Genomic DNA, 23,473 nt, shown 5'->3' with positions numbered 1-23,473 from the left:
TGAGCTCCTGGCCTTTAGCCCAGCTTTTGCCTACCTAGCAGTTTCAAAAACAGCAATGTGAGTAAATAAACCACTATCGTTTAAGAGGGGAGGTATTTAAGGCACCCATAAGGAAATGCCAGAAAAATGCCAGTGATTCGATCGAGGAGGAAGTTTACAAACAAAGTTTTGGCAGGGAAAGTGGTGCAACAGCACCAAAACTCCCATGGCTGAAACTGCAAATAGGAAAGCCTATATATACCTATATCTATGTATAATTGTCTCTCTTATCGGTGTGTAATGGCATTGAATGTTTGCCGTATATGTGTTCTGTGATCCACTCTGAATCGCCTTTGGGGTGAGAAGGGAGGAATATAAATACTGTAAATAAATAAATAATGTACTTCTGATAAATGAATGTAGAAAGGTGACAAATTGGTTTGTTGCATCATAGTGCATGAAACCATGAGAGATCATGTCTAGTGATTCAAACTGAATTACTCTACTAAAAATGTATCTTCTCTCTACAGTGAAAAATCTATGCAATACACTCAATTTGAACTGTATGGCATGGCTATTAACGTGACTAATAGCAGGTCTTCACTTTGAAATAAATATTTTGAAATAAATATGTAACTGATTATGGAGGAAAGGCTGCATTTTTTCAAAACATTCCTACTATAGATTGTAAGCTAAATGCAGTGTAACTGATGGTAGTTTTGCTGCAAACCAATAAATAAAAACTAGTATCTTGCTATTTTTTAAAAAAACACATGCAACAACAACTACAATACTAAAAACACATTACCTTATTTACTCATAGATCTATACCACTGAGGTCATGAACTATTACCCACAATGTTTAATGATGGATTCAGTGATGACTACACATACAAATACAAATAGAGTTTTGGTAGGTATCTTACCTAAAAATTTTGGCCGGGCTTCCAGAGTTGTAAAGACAAGCAAAAGGAAAGGAGCAATACGTAGCAGCTTCATCATTCAATTTCAAGGTCACAAGATTTCAGCAAGAAATCTAGAGGAATTTCTGAATAAAGAAATAATAGTTGGTCAGTTGCTAAAATATTTACCGTATATACTCGAGTATAAGCCGATCTGAATATAAGCCAAGGCACTTACTTTTACCTCAAAAAACTGGGAAAACATATTGAGTATAAGCTGAGGGTGGGAAATGCAGCAGTTACTGGTAAATTTCAAAATAAAAATCGATGCCAATAAAATGACATTAATTGAGGCATCAGTAGGTTGAAAGTTTTTGAATATTTACACAAAAGTGTAATTTAAGATAAGACTGTCTTACTCTGATTAAATCATTATTCTAACCTTTTCCAATGTAAATGTGCTTACATATCCTTTCAATAATAATAATTACAGTAAAATAATAAGTGTAATAAATAATAAATAGAGTAAAATAATAAATGTAAAAATAATAGAATAAAATAATAAATGCAATAGAAATAATAATAGAGTAAAATAATGTAAATGTAATAATAATAATAATAATAATAATAATAATTAGAGTAAAATAATAAATGTAATAATAATAATAACAATAATAATAACAGAGTAAAATAATAAATAACCTTGACTTGAGTATAAGCCGAGGTGGGGTTTTTCAGCCAAAAAAACAGGCTGAAAAACTTGGCTTATACTTGAGTATATACAGTACTAACATTTTCATATTTCAACTTTGTGCTTAATCTTTAAGATGCATGGCAAAGAATACGATGTACATTCTGGTTTGCAACTTGAAATTTATCAATCTGGATTGCCTATATTTTCTATAAGTAGAAAAATACAACTCTATGAATATTTATGCAGAAATAAACTTCATTGAACTGTATAGGTTTTAATCTCTAATTGATATATTTGCGATCACAGATACAGCACAATAGTAGCAATCTCCGGTGAGTTATAGATGATGAGAAAGGGAAGCGTCTACATCCTTTCAAAAACCTTGCAAAGCCCAGTACTACAAGCTCCAAGCTACTGCACAAAGTATTTTTAATTCAAGGATATTCCCTTTCCCCATTGTGGTTTCACAGTATCACTGCTACTATATTATATTACAATTCTCTACCATATAACACAGTAAGAGAGTGGTCTGGCCTTCAGACATAAAACTAAGTTGGCAGTTGGACAAACCTTATTTCAGCATATAAGTGGGAATAATTTATTACATTCAGGAGCTCTCTTTTTTTAACTCTAGCTGTGCCAGGCCTCTCATTCATTCCAGATGCTTCTCTGAAGGCCATAGAAAGTACCTTCAAGGCAAATAGAACATGAGGGGCTATAATTCTTGTTCTATCCCCTCTTCTACTTCCTTTCTTGGCCAGCCCATTTACTCTGGGGTTAAGCACAGACTTTTTCTGGTCACTTTTGGGGGACTGGGTAGGAATTGTGCCTCTCCCTTGGCCTTCATAGAGGGAAGATGTTTTGCCTACCTTGTACTGATTTACCATGGTATTATGGGGATATTGATTTGAGGTGGTGCTTTAAAAGGAAATATTGGTTTGAATCCAAATTAAGTAGGCTATATCAAAAGTTACGATATTTCTTTACTTAGATCAACATTCAATTGTAATCATTAGCATTTGGTCACTTTTAACAGGTTAGTGCAGGAAAGTGAAATCTTGGTCAATCTGTGATGACTCACAGACACTTTTCTGTGAATCTTCCATGCATCAGTTAGAGATCTTGATTTAAGGAGCAAACTCGCCAATGCCTTAGAGAAAGAAAATAAGCTTTCTTGCAGAAACTCCATTCGAAGATAAGAAAATTATTCAGGGTGCTCATCTAACCTACTTACATCTTGGAAGGTCTAGAGAAGATTCATGGGAAGAAGAGGAGGTGGAAAAACATCAAGATAGGTAGACACAGAGAGAGGACACCACGGGTCACTCAAACTATCTGACCCTATTACTATTGCCCACTCTGAGGCATTTGTCTCTCTTCAGTGCTAAGTGTTGTTACATTTTCAGCACTCCAGAAGTTTTCATTGAGTCGTGGGACTTGGGAAAAGGAAAGCAAATAAGCTATGGATTTGATTGGGTTTCTCATTTTGAGTTTGGAGCTTGAAGAGTCAGCTTGTTCAGGTTTCCTCAAAATAAACTAGCTGGGGACAAGCTAGGTTGATCAGCTTGTTTCTATGGTCAAAATTGGTTCGACTTTGATATGTTAGAGACAAGGTAAGATTTATGTTTCAACATAAACACATGAAGTAACTCTTCTGCAGATCAGAATTAAATAATTAATAAAGTGGTCCATAGTTTAGCCATACGTTTTATATATACATTTGTCTCTTTATTCTGAGTTGATGGGCAAATTATGTTGCTATTATAAAATCCCAGTGTAGCACCATCTTTACATAGCACTATTACAGAGTGATAGGAGCCCACAGTGGTGAAATTGGTTAAACCCATTGGACTGAAGACCACCAGGTCGGAGGTTCGAATCCAGGGAGAGCATAGATTAGCTTCCTCTGTCAGCTACAGCTTCACATGTGGGGACATGAGAGAAGCCTCCCAAAAGGATGGTAAAACAACAGAAACATCCGGGCGTCCTCTGGGCCACATCCTTGCAGACAGCCATTTCTCTCTCACCAGAGCAACTTGCAGTTTCTCAAGTCACTCCTGACACACACAAAAATCACAGAGTGATAACCAAAGCTGCTGGGAAATAATGGTAGCATCATTCCAACTCTTTTCCTGTATTCCCAAAAAGACAAAGCATCACAAACCTTTACTGGGCCCTCAAAATGGCCCTGCTGTTGAGGATGGTATCTGATTTCAAGTGGTGAAGAAAGATTCAAATGCCAACCCAACTGACTTTTACACATTAAATAGGGATACATCGAGTAATGATAGCCAGATGAAAGCTTCATTTCTGTGCAACAGAAATTTTTTAGAGGTAGAACTGAAGCTACAAATCCTATTGTATTTTCTATGTGGGCACACCCCAGCTGCTTTTTGTTTCAGGCAGCACAATGTCTTGAATCAACTGCCAATTAATTGTCTTTGTTGTTCTGCATAAGATAAAGGTAAAGGTTTCCCCTGACATTAAGTATAGCTATGTCCGACTCTGGGGCGTGGTGCTCATCTCCATTTTGAAGCCGAAGAGCCAGCACTGTCCATAGATACCTCCAAGGTCATGTTTTCGAGCTGCTAGGTTGGCAGAAGCTGGGGCTAACCGCAGGAGCTCACCCCACTCCTCAGATTTGAACTGCTGACCTTTCGGTCAGCAAGTTCAGCAGGTTAGTGGTTTAACCCACTGCACCACCAGGGGTTCTGCATAGACACATCAACATTGTGGTATATCCTCCAAAGCAGCCAATAAACTCTTACCAGGGTTCATTTCCCCAGTGGTGAGTTCAGCTTCTACACAACTTTCAGATACAATTTTGTGTGCTTTATTTAACCATGTATTTATATTATTATGAGACCAAACCAGGGAACAGAGAGCCTATTTTCCCTCAACCAGCCTCAATTGCCTAACTAAATTTAATCATTAAGTGCTAGGAAACTTCAGGAGAAAAAAACCATTTGGTTCTCAGAACCTAAATGTGACATTTTCTTCCCATGTGTGTGATTAACTTTCCCTGCTTCCAACTTCGCCTGCATAATCCTTTGCCAGATATCCACATCCTCTGATAATTATCTATTCATATAAATAAGTTTATTCCTTGCTTGTTAATATCTGAGATAAACAGAAAAGTATTCTATGATACTGCATTCTGCTCCCCCAGAGAATGGAATTGCATCCTTGAAAACATAATAGCCAGGATGAAAGGAAAGCAGATTGCTGCGGCTATGGAATGTGGTTTTAGCCACAGAGAACCTATAGTAAGGAAAGGAAGCATCATTTCAGAACAAAAGATGGGCCAAAAGGATAAGAAGATGTCACAAGCATAGCAGTTACCAAAATGAAGGCAATGCAAGGACGGGAAGTCCAGCAGATTTTGAGTATTATCTGATTTGGATCATAGAAAAGGAAATAATGAGAAAACCTCTGGAGACAGCAAGTGGAAGACATAAAACAGCAATACGAAAGATGCTAAAATACTGAGTTGTTGTGAGTTTTCTGGGCTGTATGGCCATGTTCTAGAAGCATTCTCTCCTGACATTTCACCTGCATTTGTGGCAGACATCCTCAGAGGCTGTGAGGTCTGTTGGAAACTAAAGTACTCATTGTAAGACATGGAAGTCCACCACACCAGCATACCCTAAATGTTCTTTGATCAAATTTGGGATATAGAGTAAGGCGCCATCCTAACTAACCATTTAATGTAGTTCGAAGCTAGTATCAAAATGAAACAGCCAGGCAACAAGCTGCCACAAAAGAATGCAAAAAAGAGACTCTAATCTATATTAGTGTTCTGTGGTTTGTGTAATCATCATCCAGACCTCAAACTGGTTCCAGGGTTCCCTTTCTAATTGGCTGCACTGCAAAACCACTTTCTTCAATACCAGTTTGCAACTGCATTAAATTATCAGTATAGATGGGGTCTAAGTTAATTGTTTTGCCAAGAAGCATATTCTGTGTGCTGGTTTAGGCTCCTTGGTAAGAACAATTGCAGGATTTCTAAAGATGAACACAGACACACATTCCAAGGCCTGACGTATGTATTTATTTAGACTAGGTATGAGTCCTGGATCTGCTTAAAAATTCATATTCGACAATACCTGAAACCCACTGTGAAGAGGTAGAGTGGGATATTAAACAAAAAAAAGTATGGTCCACTTAGCATTGAAAACAGTTAATCTTGGTGGAGAGAATTGTACTTTCTTATTTTTTTGAGATTTGGATGTTGGGAATATATGATTGATTTCACTTCAGCAGAAGCAGGGAACAAATGAAACTATTCATCTATTCCGCAGGCATTTGTGATAGAAGAAACCAACTATTCATGGAGATACAAATGTTCATTGCCATTAATAAAACAACGGTGTCTCCTAAAACAGAGGCAGAAAGTGCTTGGATGTTCATGAAAAAAGAATGTTAGTGTTCTATGATGGATGTGCTCAGAATTGCAAGGAAATGCAAGGCTGTGAAGCATCCACCAGGGGCCACTATAAGGTAAACAGTTTAACTTGTTTATCTTTCATAGGGATGGATGAGAAAACTAAATACTTCATCACACTAGAGAAAAAAATCCACTTAAAATTCGGTTTCTGTCTCCTGCAGAATTCTGGGGTTTGTAGTTTAGGAAAGAGCCTTTAACAGCCTCACTATACAGGAAGCAGAAACTGGATTTTAAGTGGATTATTTCTATACATTTTCAAATTAATCAAATCAACACTACCTTAGTCTGAACTGGAATAAATTGCATTTGGATTTTTTTTTAAAGTTTTGTGATACACTTCTTTACCCAAAAGAAATGTATATAGAATCAGCAGTCTAAGAGAAACTGCACATATTGTTGTGCACTTTACCAAAAATTACATACCAAAATACATTCCCAACCTTTGGTCCTCTAGATGTTTTGGACTCCAGCTCCCACAATTTTTAACAGCTGGTAAGTTGGCTAAGATGTCTGGGAGTTCAAGTCCACAACACTTGAAGGACCAAAGGTTGGGAACCACTGCACTAGGGGAAAGCACTTAGGTAACTGTGTACTTTAGGAAACATGTATACAAAGGTATGTACTTTGGAAAATGTGGATCATAATACATGCACATTTTTTGGGCCAAAATGAATTTATGGGTACAAATGAGAACTTGAGCAGAATAGAAATTTACAGTCTCCCATCCCAAACTTCCTAGCTGCTTCTGTGGAAGACATTTGAATGAATGGAAAAAAAACACTAGCAGTTGAGATAAATCCTTTTCATTGCTGGAATTAAAACTTGTAATTTAAGCAGTAATGCAAGGGGAAACAATAGTGTGATACACCTGCTCATAGCTATTTAGTTTGGTTTTTTTGCGCTTTTATTTCTTAAAGCGTTTTAATGTTGTGCATTATGTTTATACATTTTGTTATTTTAGCTGTATTTTGTGAATCCCCCAGAGGTATTCGCATAATGGATGTTATCAAAATATACTAATTGAACTAATTAGGGTACCTGAGCACATACTAAGCAAACCATTCTCACAAGTGAGTAATTGCATTCAGTTCTTGCACATAAAGATGTAGCTCAAGAGTCCCCCAAGCAGAATATATAAATTCTAGAAATGCTTCAATATATATCACTTTTACTTCATATCATAAGCAGCAACGCTGTAATTCAAATAGTAGACAATGGATTCATTGGAGTATTTTGGGTCCAAGGGATACTTCTTCCTTTTTGGAAACAGGGGGCCAATCCTCCCACCAAAAGCCCTCCTCCTGCAGTGATTGGCCTCTCAGTCAAGGGGAGAGCTGTTTCTGAGACTCCAAGCAGGGAGGGGAGAGCAGGAATGCTCAGTGCATGGCAGCGTTGGTGGGGCTCATAGGGCTCTTTAATTGTAGGTGAACTATAAATCCTAGCAACTACAACTCCCAAATGTCAATGTCTATTTTTTCCCAAACTCCACCAGTGTTCACATTTGGGCAATATTGAGTATTTATGCCAAGTTTAGTCCAGATCCATCATTGTTTGAGTCCACAGTGCTCTTTGGATGTAGGTGAACTACAACTCCAAAAGTCAAGGTCAGTGTCACCAAACCCTTTCAGTATTTTCTGTTGGTCATGGGAGTTTTGTGTGCCATGTTTGGTCCAATTCCATTATTGGTGAAGTTCAGAACACTCTTTGAGTATAAGTTAACTATAAATCCCAGTAACTACAACTCCCAAATGACAAAATCAATCCACACAACCCCACCAGTATACAAATTTGGGTTTATCAGGTATTTGTGCCAAATTTGGTCCAGTGAATGAAAATACATCCTGCATATCAGATATTTACATGACAATTCATAACAATAGCAAAATTACATTTCTGAAGTAGCAACAAACATAATTTTATGGTTGGGGGTTACCACAACATGAGGAACTGTATAAGAGGTCAAGGCATTAGAAAGAGTGAGAACCACGACCTAAGGTGATCAAGGGATTCCCAAAACATGGAGATGTGAACTGTGCTTGTCCACCCTGACAGTGAATATGATTGAATCTGTTATACAGATTTCTTCCAATCTCCATGAAACAGATCCTCCTACAAGTGACCATGCATTAATGAAAACATTACTCACTTTACTTTTCACTGTGGATTCTGGCATTAACCAGGGCATGTGTGGACTAAATGGGTCTCATGATGCCTTCCAGCTCTACAACTATTTTACACCCGACACATTATTTTGCTTCCTCATATCTGAAAATTAGCATTTAATTCCTACCATTAATTTACAGGCTCTCTTTGTATACACACAATATTCCCTGTGTCAGCTCTCTCCCCATTTCTCTCTCTGTGGCAGAAATTTCTCCTTGTTCATGTTGATTCAAAAATTCTGACACAAATTTGCCTCTGAGCCAAAACAAACCCTAAGCCCCAAACGCCTTAATTCATACAGTTTTCATTAGGGAAAATGTTCAGTTATTACATCCCTCCCTCATGGTGTGGGAACTAAATACTCGCTGAGGGCTGTTGGATCATCCCAGTTCTGTTTAAGCAGTAAACCATTCCAACCATTGGGCGTTAACATGCAAAAGCATGCAGAAAAAAATAGTGAAACTCAAAGTAATCAGAGCTATAACACCTAAATTATTTTTAAGAATACCGTTTCAATCAGGTAAGGTAGATTTTTCAAAAAAAGAAAATTAAAATAAAACAATTTAGTTGGTTTTAGAAATCAACTGTCACAGGGTCACTTACATTTGTCTGTACAAGTTATGAGAAGGGGAGCGAGGAGAGACTGTCACAGGCCCGTAGCCAGGATTTCTATTCGGGGGGGGGGGGGTGAGTTTGTTTCAGGGGGGGCTGAGTCTGAGTGAAAGAGGGTCTACCCTAGCAAACCTTTTGTATTGTTACCCCAATACCCCCATGCATATGGGATATATTGAGTATAGTGATCAGATCATGATATGAATAAACATAGCAGTTTAAATAATGCACCAATAAGGCCTTCTCGCGGACCACCATCAGAATTTCGGGGGGGGGGGGCTGAAGCCCCTCAAGCCCCCCCCCCCCCCCCGGCTACATGCCTGGTCGCTTACATGCATTATCTGATCCTGCCCATTAGGACATCCATAGAAATTTAGGAAGAGCCTTGACTTGGTCCCTGGTATGTGCCTTCCAGTCATTTCCAACTTATAGTAACTTTTTGTGGTGTTTTCTTGGCAAGATTTGTTCATGGGGGGTTGCCTTCCTCTCCAGCAGAGTGAATGTGACTTATCCAAGGTTATCCAGTGAGTTTCCATATCTAAATGGGGATTTGAACCCTTAACTGCCAGGGTTCTCATCCATATTCAGAGACTATGCTGTACTGATTCATGACTTGGTAAAGAAGAAGAAAATAGTCATCCCTAAGACAATCCCCATGGGCCACTGTGGTGCAATGGGTTAAATCACTAAGCTGCAGAACTTCCAGACTAGAAGGTTAGTGGTTCGAATCCACAGGATAGGGTGAGCTCCCATTGTTAGCCCTAGCTTCTGCCAACTGAGCAGTTAAAAAACATACAAATGTAAGTAAATCAATAGGTACCGCTTTGACAAGAAGGTAATGGTGCTCCATGCAGTAATTCTGGCCACATGACCTAGGAGATGTGTATGGACAGTGGCAGATCTTCGGCTTAGAAATGGAGATGAGCACCACCCCCCAGCATCAGACTCAATTAGATTTAATGGCAAGGGGAAACCTTTACCTTTACCTAATCCCATCCATTGTTATTTGCAAACTGATTTTATTTATTTCACGGATACATAGTTTATCTGTGGCCTTCTCCAGATAAGGCAAATATGTCAGGAATTGTGGCATTTGTTGCTGTTTTCTAATATTTTTTGTCTCAGACTTTTTTCCAGCAAATCTCAGCAACATTGTATTCCCACCTTCAAGTGGGTTGTTTTTTTTTTATTATTTCCAGCAGAACAAAATTAGAACAAAAAAGTATCCTCCTTTTTTTTCTTAAAAAATACTTACAAGGCAGCAGTGAGATGACATTTGTGCACTCTCCCACTGCAAATCTTTTTTTAAAAAAATGAGTTCAGAAGAGAAAGGGGAGGATTCTGCCTTTTCCCTCAGCCCTTACATCAAAAGTTAGTGACAGCTCATAACCTCCAAGTCAGAGTATTGGCAAAACCCCTCTGGATTTTAGTTTGAAGCTTACCAAAAAAGCTATCCATGGTCCTGAACCCTATCCACACAATAGGTTCTGCACCTTTAATGGTTTCTTTCAAGTTCAGACAAAATCGAAAATGGATTCATTGCCCTCCTTATCACCATAGAAGTCACCAGCTGATACTACCAGGGTTGGTCAACATGTTGCTGAACTGCTAGTTACATTATGCCACAGCACAGCCTGTGTTGGATATGACTGCTAGGAATTCCAATTAACATTAATCTAAAGCAGTGGTTCCCAACCTTTGTTCAACTTTTGAGCTTCAGCTCCCAGCATTCCTAGCTGGCAGGCAAGCTGGCTGGAGCTTATGGGAGTTGGGGGGTTTCATCCCTGGACTGTACAAGGTTCTTGTGTCATCAAGTCTCCAGTCCTCAATGAGTAGCTAGACTTAGATATAGGATTATAGTAAGGGATTCCTCCTCCCACATTCCTATGCATGCTTCTCCCAGAAAGGGCCTTTGTCTTTACTTTTCTTGCTTGGCACTATCTCCTCCCCCTTTGAAGATGTAGCACTGGAATCTCTGTGACATATGAGGTAACTTCCTCTTTAGAGGTATTTTTATTGCCCTGGGTTTGCCCATGTGGTTTTCCTCCATTGTTGGCTCTCTCTCTCTCTCTCTCTCTCTCTCTCTCTCTCTCTCTCTCTCTCTCTCTCCCTCTCTCCCTCCCTCCCTCTCTCTCTCCTCTGCCCTTTCTTCCTTCAAGTAAGGATGAATTTTGCCTTTCTCCAGGCAAAATTTAGCTGCATTGATATTTTTGACTTTTTACCCTATTAATTCACAGAATATGTACTTTAATAAACTAGTAACTAGTAAACTAGTTATCTCCAAGACCTTTTTTTTATCTAGAATGGATTTCTTTTTTACTTCAATAAATATTTTGAATCTATAGTTGTGAGCCTGCAATCCTATCCCATACTGTTGAATGGAAGCTTATCCTGGCTCACCACACATAAGTTTCTGCTGGTGATAAACTTTACTTCTAGCACGATACTATACTTTTGGTGGAATCGTCCCAACTGAGGGCTATTTTGAGCCTAACAATTCAGATTCCCAACAAGAGATGAAGTAAAAATACCTGGAGAAACAAGTTTTGGGAACCATTGACCTAAAGCAGTGCTTCTCAACCTGTAGGTCCCCAGACCTTCAACTCCTAGAAATCCTAACAGCTGGTAAACTGGATTGGATTTCTGGAAGTTGTAGGCCAAAACATCTGGGGACCCACAGGTTGAGAACCACTGACCTAAAGGAACCGTCCTTTTACATTCTCTGTTGAGGAGATTACACATCTCCTCAACAAGGGGTAAAAGTCCACTTGACAACTGCTGTTCTTTTTAGTAATTATCATTACAATTATAAAAGAGGTGGTATCATGTTACCAGCCATATTAAAGTATAGTCACATCTGCTTTATTTAGGTACATTAGCCAGGGTTAAATAAAGGTATTCTGAGCCACCTCTATGAAGCTTGTTATCAAAGTAGCTGCTAAGTTACCACAAAGTTGTCTAGTCCCTAGTGGTTCACATTTTTGTGGCACTGAGCCTGAAGCAGGTCCCATAAGCAGATCCCATTTACTTTAGGGATAGAGTGAAGAACCACAAGAGCAGGCTGCAGTTTATGTAGGTCAGTTATATCTTGGATTCACACATTATTCCCATCACCCAATTCTTTTCACAACATAGTTCAAAGAAACCTTAAATTCTACTAATACTGAAAAGTTGGCTCCTTGGACATACTATTCTGTCTCTCTGAAATCTGTTTTGTTCTTGGCCATTCATTTTATTTTTATTTTTTTGGAAAAGCAATGAAGACCACAAAAATAGTTTTAAGCAGCTGTGCCATACAAAACATTTCTACGAAGTCTACGATGTCCAAAACCTCAGCTCAATGGCAGGCTGGAAGACAGCCTGTTTTGTCTGTTTCCAGATTATTTCAAAGTCCAGTAGAGGAAAGAAATAATAAACCCTGGAATCAAGAAAAGGAGAAAATGGGAAAAAAGGAATGTACTTTAAAAAAGAAATGATAACAGTCTGATTTGTTGTCACTCAACAAAAGAGAAGTTACCCAATAATAATGCTAATCCATCATAAATAACTGCAGAACTAATTAATGAAAAGATATATAAGAAATAGTATAAACACTCAGAAGCACCATACACATTATAAACACATAAAAACGTATGGCCAAATTCCCATACTCAATGTAAATCTTAACTAAAAAGCATAGAGGCTAAGGAACTGAGGTAACTGAACTGCCAAGATGTGTTAAGTATATCCAGTACACATCAGGAATTGAATTACATCAATCCTGTTATGCATCTGGCTCTGCTAGAGTTACATAACAATAACTCTCTAACTTAGGCATGGGCAAACTTCGGCCCTTTAGGTGTTTTGGACTTCAACTCCCACAATTTCTAACAGCTAGTATGCTGGCTGGGATGCCTGCTCTAACTGGATACATAGACCATTTGCATATTCACAATTTTATTTCCTGCAGCTGCAAGTGCACTTATGATAATGCAATTTCCCAAAGGACCACATTGATTGCCTATGTTTTATGATGTTAGGAGAGGTCTTTCACACAGTCCTGTTATTGGAAACATGTCCAGGGGGAATCCAAGTAAGAACCTTCTCACTGGCTGCTCCCAGACTCTGGAACTCCCTCTCAATTGAGACTATGGCTCATCCACACTGGCCACTTAGATTTGGGAGAAACAAGTTTCACAGTGCAGATGATTAGACAGACAATTCTGGAGCAAGTTTGAGGCCAGGAAAGAGATTACAATTAACCATGGAATATGTCCTCAAACTAGTTCCCTTCTTACCTGCTTTATGTCCTTTCAATAGAAGACAAAAACATCTTCATTCATGCATTGGGATTCTCCCCTAGCTTTCTGTTAGGGAAGTTTGTTGTTAGCTATTTTTTATTGTTGTGTTTTTTATTTATATTACGCTTTTGCCCTTAATCTTTATTTTAGATTGCTAGCCACCTTGAGTATCTTTGTGATAGCAATAAGGGGAATATATTCTATTGATCAGCAATAATCTTGGGGAGCATTGCATGTGAATGTACATGCACATTCGAGTAGCAAATAGCTAGTGCCTAACTATCCCAATTTGGCAGGGACACTACTCATTAATCCTCTGTCAGTTTTTCAGTTGCTTTTAAAATGGGTTTATCTCTCATTCTTCCACTTTTCTCCTTTGCCCTCATCTTACTTCAAGGCTACAAATTGAGTTCAGACTGCAAAAGTAGTTTGCCCTCAATTAAATAGCTGGAAAGAGATGGAGGAGGAGTTGCATGTTGCCTTTTCCAGCAGGTTGGAGTCCCCGGCGGTGCAGTGGGTTGAACCACTGAGCTGCAAAACTTGTTGACTGAAAGGTCACAGGTTTGGAGCCAGGGAGCAGGGTAAGCTCCGGCTGTTAGCCCCAGCTTCTGTCAACTGAGCAGTTAAAAAACATGCAAATGTGAGTAGCTCAATAGGCAACACTTCAACAGAAAGGTAACAACATTCCATGCAGTCATGCCGGCCACATAACCTTAGAGGTGTCTATGGACAATGCTGGCTCTTTGGCTTAGAAATGAAGATAAGCATCAACCCCTAGAGCCAGACACAACCGGACTTAATGTCATGGGAAAACCTTTACCTTAAGACCCGTCGCAAACTAGCCTCCTGCGGGAGCAAACTGTGCCAGCACGTCCATGACGTCATGAGACTCTGCCTCTCTCCCCGCCCCTTTCTCCGGCTCTTTCTCCGTGCCAGAGTGGTTTTTCCTTTGCTAGGGCAGCATTGCCAGCGTACTCTCGGTGTTGGCAGAATTCAACAACGAGAGTACGCTGGCAATGCTGCCCTAGCAAAAGAAAAACCACTCTGGTACGGAGAAAGAGGCGGAGAAAGGGGTGGAGAGAGAGGCGCAGTCTCATGACGTCATGGACGTGCTGGCACAGTTTGCTCCCGCAGGAGGCTAGTTTGCAACGGCTCTTACCGAAAGACAAATGTAAACTGCTGAACCCTCGCCTAGCTTGTGGATTTTCCCTCATCAATAATATTTGTCATCTTTCTGCTTGCCCATATGTGTCACAATCGTCATCTGTGAAATGTTAGGATGTACAACAGGCCCTCAGATATCAGGGTCCAAACCCGGAGTCCCAGGAATGGTCTTCAGTGAGGTTTGAGGAGAGAAGGAAGAAAAGAGATGGGGCAGCCCCATTCAGTCTATAGCAGACACATCAATGCAATTGGCAGCAGAGTCAACAAAACACATATTGTTTGTTTGTAGGCATTGCTCTCTTGCCAAGAATTGAGGAGTGCCCTTCTCTATCTCTATTCAGTATGGCAGCTGTTTGCTACCAAATGAGGTTTATGGGAAACCAGCAACAGGAAAACAGCTGTGGTGAGAAAGTGCAAACATTGAACAGTACTGAAAATTTAACATCCAACTCAGAAACCTTGAAAGTTAAAAAAAAAAAAGATAGAAATCCAACCTTTGCACTAAAGCTACAAGAATCCTAATGGATTGTTCAAAGTAAAGAACTTCACAATCTATACAGAGGATAAGAATATTTGCATTCAGGTGAAACCAGTCAGGAGATAAGGCTCTCACTGGAAAGATGGTTTATAATGTCTCCGGCAAAGGCACAAGCAGGAGAATGGGCCAGAAACGGCAGACTCTCGCCAGCCAAAATGCTTATCTAGAGCAACACATTCCCGGAAGGGCATAAAAAGAACCAAGGAGAAAGCCAAAGAATGAATGGAGGCTGCAGGTGATATATTTCAGTTCCCGGAAGGATTACCCAAAAGAAGACCCTAATCATATAATGGAGCCAGGTAAGCCAGCGTGACACCCAATTAGAGTTCTGGCTTGCATATTCACTGCCCTATCCTTTAATGCTTTGTCCTGTTCTCTTTTTATCCTGTCTGTCTGGACTACTGGCCAAGAGTTTTAGGAAAAGCAGACACTCTGGGTTTCAGTGTGGTCTGCTGAGTATATCTTTCTTTTCCTGGCTGATGGTTAATAGAAATGCTTTGAATATTGCTGTTGAGACACACATGAGCAAGCCAGAGACCTGAACTCAATGTCATCAACAGAGCTGTATGGACTAGTCTACAGTAAGGTCACTAGACGAGTTTCATAGCATGCAATGTGAAGTAGACACAGAGCTACGTTGCAGTCATGTCTGTGGGATATGAGGAATGCACAAACCTAACATCATTTTACTGGCTCTGCAATCATGGGAGATAGGAAAACAAGTTATTTACAATCAAATAGAAGTCAAATTAAGCTTGCTATTAGCCATATAATTGTTTTTGTTGTTGTTCATTTGTTCAATTATTTCCAACTCTTTGTGACCTCATGGACCAGCCCACACCAGAGCTCCCTGTCAGCCATCACCACCCCCAGCTCCTTCAAGGTCAATCCAGTCACTCCAAGAATGCCATCCATCCATCTTGCCCTTGGTTGGCCCCTCTTTCTGTTTCCTTCCATTTTCCCCAGCATAATTGTCTTCTCCAAGCTTTCCTTCTTCTTATGATGTGGCCAAAGTACTTCATCTTTGCCTCTACTATCCTTCTCTCCAATGAGCAGTCGGGCTTTATTTCCTGAAGTATGGACTGCTTGGATCTTCTGGAGGTCCAAGACACTTTCATATAATTACTTGTTACCTTTTTTCACAGTCATACTACTAGAGTGCTTAGAGTGGAAAATATAGCCCAAATCAATGTATTGTGGAAGGCTTTCATGCCTGGAATCACTGGGTTGCTGTGAGATTTTTTGGGCTGTATGGCCATGTTCCAGAATCATTCTCTCCTGACGTTTCACCTGCATCTATGGCAGGGATCCTCAGAGGCATCCTCAGATATATAAACCCAATTTTCCTAGTTTCCAACAGACCTCACAACCTCTGAGGATGCCTGCCATAGATGCAAGTGAAACATTAGGAGAGAATGCTTCTGGAACATGGTCATACAGCCCAAAAACTTACAACAACCCATAGTCCAAATCCTTGTGCCTTTCTTCTTTTCCATAACTTTTTGGGGCAGGTTAGGCTGTCAGGGCTGCTCATGATTAACCACTGAGCTCCACAGTGATGTACATTTGATTCTTTCTGATCCAAGACCAACATCCAACAGTGCATTAGCTTTCAAATGCAGAATTGCTAGCTAGCTACACAACAACTGTCACCTGTGGACATTGTCTCACTCTGTCTTATAGCAGGATCAGCTCTAGTCTTAAAACAGAGTTAATGAGTACTAAAGCAGACCATTCAACCCAGGTCACATATTTATTTACAATATTTCTATCCCGCCTTTCTCAGCCCAAAGGTGACTCAAGACGGCTTACAAAGTGGCAGCAATTTGATGCCACAATAGTCATAAAAACAAGCAAAAACATTTAGAACAACATTATAAAATCCACACAAAAACATTAAAATCATATATCACCAATGTCTGCCTGTTAATCACATTTTCCAGTAGCATCATCTAAGCCGTTCCATGTTTCAGTCTTACATAATTCTGTGCTTGTCTATTGCACTGCATTTCCAAAGGTGTAGCTCATGATTATTCTGAAAGATTCGGAGCAAAAATCAATATGGTTACTTTTTCTGGACTATGCTTCCAAGAATGGTCCCCAAATGCAACCTTTATAAACTCTGTTGCCACATTCACTGGCTCTCACACACATCTCAAGCTGCCTGGAATCCCATAGAGGGAAAAAGGCAAGATTTAATTCAATAAATGAAATAAAAATAAATAGTCTCTCCTCTGGCCCCATGTCAGCAGTATTACTTTCTCGTGCCTCACATATGAGGTGGCAGCACAGCAACTTGAAGCTTGATTCTGCTCAGCAAAAAAAGAACAAAAGGATTGGGTTTTCCAGAAAAGGAGGAACAGTGCTGAGTGCACAGCTTGAGACAGTCTGTAAACAAAGAGGGAGAAAAACCCATGAAGAGGGTTAGTGACTGTTTGGCCTCTCAGCCTCCAAGATCTCCCCAGCAGGGAAACAATGAACAGCTTAGCCAATACTCGGCACAAACTGCTTCCCACCAGGCAGGGTGATTATTTTTCCATATCCCTTTGCTTAACACCCCACTCCCGGCCCGGCAAAACCGCTGCAAACGGCTGAAACATGAACCTGACTTTGCCCCTGACACAAGTGACAAATTGTTTCCCCATGTGGAAAGCCTGGGTTAAGACTTTCAACCCAGCTCCCTTGCAGTCAGAATCAGCAGCAAGCGAGAGCCCTGAACAAAATGCTCTTTATTACAGAAAAAGAGCAAGAGATTGTTTTACCTTTTATGTTTCACAGAGAGACGGAGCAGACTTCTCTCGCTTTTTTGGAACAAGTCTGTTTTAACTTAATCCAAATCTGTGTTCTCAGAGTGAAGGATTTTAAAAAGCACAGCGTATCATTAAGGCACGTGAGCTGTGGTACACCACATTATGAGCAGAGCTAAGGTTACATGTAGGACTACAACTCCCAGCATCTTCTAGTCAGCATGGGAATTGTCATCCAAAAGCAATCTTTCAGGTTTTTGGAGCTAACATTTTTGAAGCAAAAGCGTCTTTTGAAAAATCCCCCAAAGGTCATTTATACCTTATCTTTTTTATGTCTGTTCAACCATACCATTTTTCCTCTGTTCAATCATGGAAAGCTTCAGTGCCCTTTTATTATATACGTGTTTCAAAACTACTTTAATAGTCTTCACATAGAGTGTTACCAATTTTGGGCAAAAAGTGTGAATATAAGCTACATTTTTTAAAAAGACAGAGATTTGGCTATGTTGTTATACTAAGCTAATTCCAAATAAGTAAGTAGGTTAGTAGTTTCAACGTTGTAACTCCAAATCATAACAAAACAATTAGGAAAAGTATCTTAAAAGATCAAATTAAAACATTATAACAGGTAAAAAAAATACTAAGCAGTGATTACAATACATTTTTTTAACTATCATAAAATCCAAAATGCTTACTATAATTTAGCCACAGATATATCAGGCACATGTCAGGTATACCAGGGAGCCCCCGGTAGCACAGTGGGTTAAATTGCTGTGCTGATGAACTTGCTGACTGAAAGGTCAGTGGTTCTAATCTGGAGGGTGGGGTGAGCTCCCACTGTTAGCCCCAGCTTCTGCCAACCTAGCAGTTTGAAAATATGCAAATGTGAGTAGATCAATAGGCACCGATCTGGCGGGAAGGTAACGGTACTCCATGGAGTCATACCGGCCACATGACCTTGGAGGCGTCTACTGACAATGCCAGCTCTTTGGCTTAAAAATGGAGATGATCACCATTCTCTGCCAGTGTGGTGTTTTGACTTGAGCATTGGACTATGACTCTGGAGACCAGGGTTCAAATTCCTGCTTGGCTATGGAAACCAATTGGAAACTTTGGGCAAATCACATTTTTCCCCCAAGAAAACCTCATGATACATTTGCTCAAGGGATGTGCTGGGTCAGCTGGAAGGCACACACCAACATGGAAAAGGTGTATGTAATATCTTCCATTTGACCCAAACCTCTGGAACAAAATCAGAATGATGGCATATGTGGGTATCAGCAATGACATATGACCTATATCCACATTCCTGACTGTCATTAGAAACAAAACATTTCCAGTTTCTTGTTTTTTTAAAAAAAGTTTGTAAATTTATATTTTGTCTTATGCTTTTTTAAATTATTGTAAACTGCCTTCAATCTCATCTCAAGAGAAAAATGGGGTATAAACCCAATACGCACAATAATAAATAAATATTGGTAGTCCCTATAAGAATCCCAAAAGCATGTTAAATATTCCTTGTCCAAGACATTAGAAACAGAAGCCTTTTGGGATTCTTCAGATTTTTGGAATACCTGTATTTGCATGCATGTACATGAGATATCTTGGAGATGGAACCCAAATCTAAACATGAAATTCATTTATATTTCATATACATCTTATACACATAGCCTAAAGGTGATTTTATACAAAAAAATATTTTGTCCCACTTTGAGTCCCGCTCTGGGAGAAAAGTGGGATAAAAATAAATTAATAAATAATAAAATTATTATTATTATTCACAAAACAAGTCCTGTGTACATTGAATCATGAGAAAGTAAGGATGTCACTATCTAAGCCATTCATTGGATGATTTTGGAGTATTTTGGATTTCAGAATTTCTGATAAGGGATACTTAGCTGGTACCAAGGATAAACTGGTGGTATTCCATCCAATCATTTTATGAAATAAAATGTTCTACTTTCCAGGGTTTTAACCAATTATGGAGTCCTTGGTGGTGCAATGGGTTAAACCCTTGTGCTGGCAAGACTGCTGACCGAAAGGTCAGTTGTTCAAATCCAGGGAGTGGAGTGAGCTCCCATCTGTCAGCTCCAGCTTCCCATGAGGGACATGAGAGAAGCCTCCCACAGGATGGTAAAACATTAAGGCATACCCTGGGCAACGTCCTTGCAGACAGCCAATTCTCTCACACCAGAAGCGACTTGCAGTTTCTGAATTCGCTCCTGACACGGAAACGAACAAACAAATAAAAACCCAGTGATTACACTATGTAACAACATGTGAAACAAAAACAATCTGTTCCTGGTTTGAAAGTGTTGTTTCCTGTTTAGTTGTGTGGTACTTGCTTTGACAGTAGTTGTCAAACTCTGGAAACGTTGTTTTTTGTGGCCACAAACTATGTTAAATTGGTTGAAACACTATGAGATATTCATTGAAAAACTATAGTAAAATTGTGTTGCGGGGTGTTTTTGCAATTTAATAAACTTTTCCCATGTTTTTATGACAGAATATAGTAGGAAATGACATTTATAACCCAGGAACAAAAATTGTGTTGCATAGTGTTATATGTTAAGATACAGGAAGGTTTACATTTTTGTTTTAAAAAACTGTGGGGGTTCCCCCTTCCATGGCACACCACCAAGAATTCCTACCTGATCCTTTCTTCTGCTCAGATTGACAAAATTAGCATTCATTACAACTATAACTACATAAAATTGATTTAGTTTCACACTTGTCCTGCGTATTGGGCATTCCTTTCCCCATAAGAGTAATGTATTCCTTGTTAGTGGTTTGGAGAAATGCCCTCTGTTTGCTTAGTAGCTGGGTGGACAGTTAGTATTAATTGCCAGCAGAAGACAGAGCTTTAATTTTGTGTCAGGTTCCTAAAAGTTTTTAAATGCTTATTTTTCATCATTACCTCTCAGTACTGAATTGGTATAATTAATTTATGTCATGTTACTTATGTTTTATAAAAAATGTCCCCATCCCTCCTCCACACACACACACACAACACACACACTAATCACAAACTTGGCTACATTAATATATAAACAAATAAATATGGGCAGCATACCTCCTGCAGTTCCTTCCCTGTCTACTGTATGTGGATTTCAAACTATATAAATTCCTTTGAAAGAGCTTCTAAGGTTGGAAACTCCATGAAACCTGGACACAGTACTTTTTTGGAAGTATGGCCCCCAAAATCCCCCATTCAGGAAAATAACTACTAATTTAAGTTTAGCTCCATGCAACGGTAATTTGGAAACATTCTGTGACTTTGCTGTTTGTGCCTTTGAGTAATTTTCAACTTGCAGAAAACTGAAGCAAACTTATCATGGATTTTTCTTTGCAAGATTTGCTCAAAGGTGGCTTGTCTTTGCTTCCCTCTGAGGTTGAGAGAGTGTGGACCTAGTGGCTTTTCGTGGCCATTTGGGGATTTGAAGCCTGGTTTTCTGCACTCATAGTCCAGTACTCAAGCCACACTGGTCCCCCAAATCCCCCGATCCAGCATAGATCTCACATCCTCTTCAAATATCCACGGTGGGCAAAGGCCAGCCCTGGAGATTCATGATGCCTTCAATGCTGTTTTTGTGGCCCTCTTCCCATCCTGATGTCCAAACCCACTCTTTCTCTGATGGTGGGGGGGAGGTGAATTGGTTCTTCTGGAAACCTCCAGGAGAGGAAATTCGCCTTTTAGTTTGATTGTAGCATCCTCTGTACTTTTTTAAAAAATGTGTTGGTTTTAATTCACTTTTATTTACACTGTAAACTGCCCTGAGCCCAATATGGGAAAAAAGATGATAAACCAATTTTGAAAATTAAATAACCGAATTTGCAGAATCAGAATTGGAATTGCAGTTCCTTCCAGTTCTGCTTTTCCTGTACTGAGTAATTCCTGTGGTCACTGAAGGAAGGTGCTTTTTCAGCTTATTTTAAAATGCCCCAAATTCTCTCTCCTTCTCCCCTTTCCTGTTTGTCCCTACTTCAATTAGATCAAATTGATTTCAAGGCATAAAAGTGCATACTTTACACTCAATTCAACAGGGAAGAGAGGAGAGACAGAGACTTCCCTTTCCCCCATGAATGAGGGAAAAGCAAACTGCTGCTTATGGAACCTTCCTAATTTATAACTCTTGCTATCCTGACCATGTATGATTTTTTTACCTGTGAAATGTTGGATGATAGGTGGGAAGCATGCCAACAGTAGTCCCCCGTCCCGTCCCCCCCGACCACCACCACCTTATATTATAACTTTAAAAAACTTTCCTAAATAGCTGAAAGCACCAGATCCCACTTTATTTTGGAAGCTATGCAGGGGTCAGCATGGCTTAGTTGTGATGGCACGCCCGTGCCTTTGGGGAAACTATATTGTCTGGCTTTACTCAGGGGCTATCTGTATACCTTCTGTTAAGATTAAGATCCTTAACAGACAGAGGCACTTTAGGCAAGGGGAAAGATAACTAAATGAATTTACTGAAACAAGATGAATAAAGGGTTAACTCCACCCAAGACTATCATAAGGTAACAAAGGTAACAAACATTACAAAATGAGTATTTGCTGGTTGCAGTCATCTTTCTGGAATCTTTGAAAGTCTTTTGCCTCTGGTGTAAAGAGATGGGTTATAAGTTGTTGCTTACGAACTGTCTTAATCTTCTCTCCTGTGAAGCTTAGGCTGGCCAAAAGCTTCTGTTGTCCTTTGGACTGTTGGTATAAAAATACTGCTGAATGCAGCAGTTGCTAAGAATGCCTGTTTAGATTTCTTCAGCCTAGGATGTCCAGACAATTTCCCAAGCATCTAGTAACTATAGAAAAGGGAGGAGTCCAGCAAAAGCTCTACACAGGGAAATGGAATAGACCAACTAAGGCTGGCCTCTGGGGGGATTTTAAGCTCCACCCAAAAACTAATACAAAGGAGGTTAACTGCACTATTGGGAAGGACTATAAATAAGGGAAACTAAAGCAGAGGAGAGAGATGGCAGAGCCAAGACTTCACATTAGTACTTGAATGGGACTCTATCAGGAAATACGCAGTGCTATAGGCTATATTCCAGAGGAAGAAACTGGCAAGACCACTTCTGATGATTCCTTGCCAAACAGGAATTTATTACCATCATGGAGTAGTCACAAGTCAACAGGTGGCTATTATTTCTTTTTACCCTTCCCTTTGTCCAAGGAGTGTACGAAAACATACACTGCTCCTTTTTACTCCCATAGGTTCTGAACCTGGGTTTCAGGCATGATCTAGAACTCCAGTCAGAACACTGAATGACTTCTAATAAAAGAAAAAAGAAAAACCATTAGGTTGGTAGGGAAGAGACATTGCTGCTTTATAACTGGGAGAAATCATGTGGTTGGATACAGTTTGGTGGACACTGTCCTCATTAATTTTGTGTGTTGTGGTGTCACTGGAATCGGTCCCTTTGATCTTTCCCTGGACATTCAGGCTTTTCATTTGTGTGTACTCCTCCACTGGCTATTGCAATCAAAATCATGGCACAGCGGCTGTGTGCAGTAAGCTGGTAGGAATGCAGGCTTCTTGTCCAAGTTCCTTTGCAGACTGAGAGGAGTATCTAAATCACAGTTTCTGGCCAGCTTTGAGAGTGAATTTACTGTACTCAGTGCCCTGTCGCTTTTAAGCAAAAGGATAACGCTTTCCGCGCTTCTGAAAAGAGAACGAATCTCAGCAGAGTTTTCCTTTCTTTGAGCTTTTGTGGGTTTTGTCTGAGAGATAAAGTGTCTTTTGTATCAGTCATCATATTAAGCTGTAGTATGGTTCTCATCTAACCCTGTGAGATTTCTGAAACACATAGTGACTTGGACAGAACTAACAGCTCAATTCTCCCCTCAGCTTTTCTTTGCACGTAAAAAGATTTAACTCTGCAAAGGTTACAGGACTAGACATCAAAATGTCCATGAAGAAAACCATTTTTTTCCTGAGGACTTAAG

The 23,473-nt window shown here is 39.7% G+C and overlaps 1 protein-coding gene across 1 annotated transcript in view; it reads right to left on the bottom strand.

Annotated features, from left to right (window-relative positions):
• MATN4 (matrilin 4) overlaps positions 1–23,473 on the bottom strand; it is a 55,846-nt gene that overhangs the window by 16,556 nt on the left and 15,817 nt on the right. The window contains exon 2 of the mRNA XM_060772204.2: positions 906–1,027. Within this exon, the coding sequence (XP_060628187.2) occupies positions 906–981 (76 nt within the window). The 5' untranslated portion in view covers positions 982–1,027. The remainder of the gene's footprint in view (positions 1–905; positions 1,028–23,473) is intronic.

Source organism: Anolis sagrei, chromosome 4, assembly GCF_037176765.1.
Source record: "Anolis sagrei isolate rAnoSag1 chromosome 4, rAnoSag1.mat, whole genome shotgun sequence".
NCBI classification, from domain to species: domain Eukaryota; kingdom Metazoa; phylum Chordata; class Lepidosauria; order Squamata; family Dactyloidae; genus Anolis; species Anolis sagrei.
Note: the sequence above shows the minus strand (reverse complement) of the source record. Positions and strands in the feature narration are given on the sequence as shown.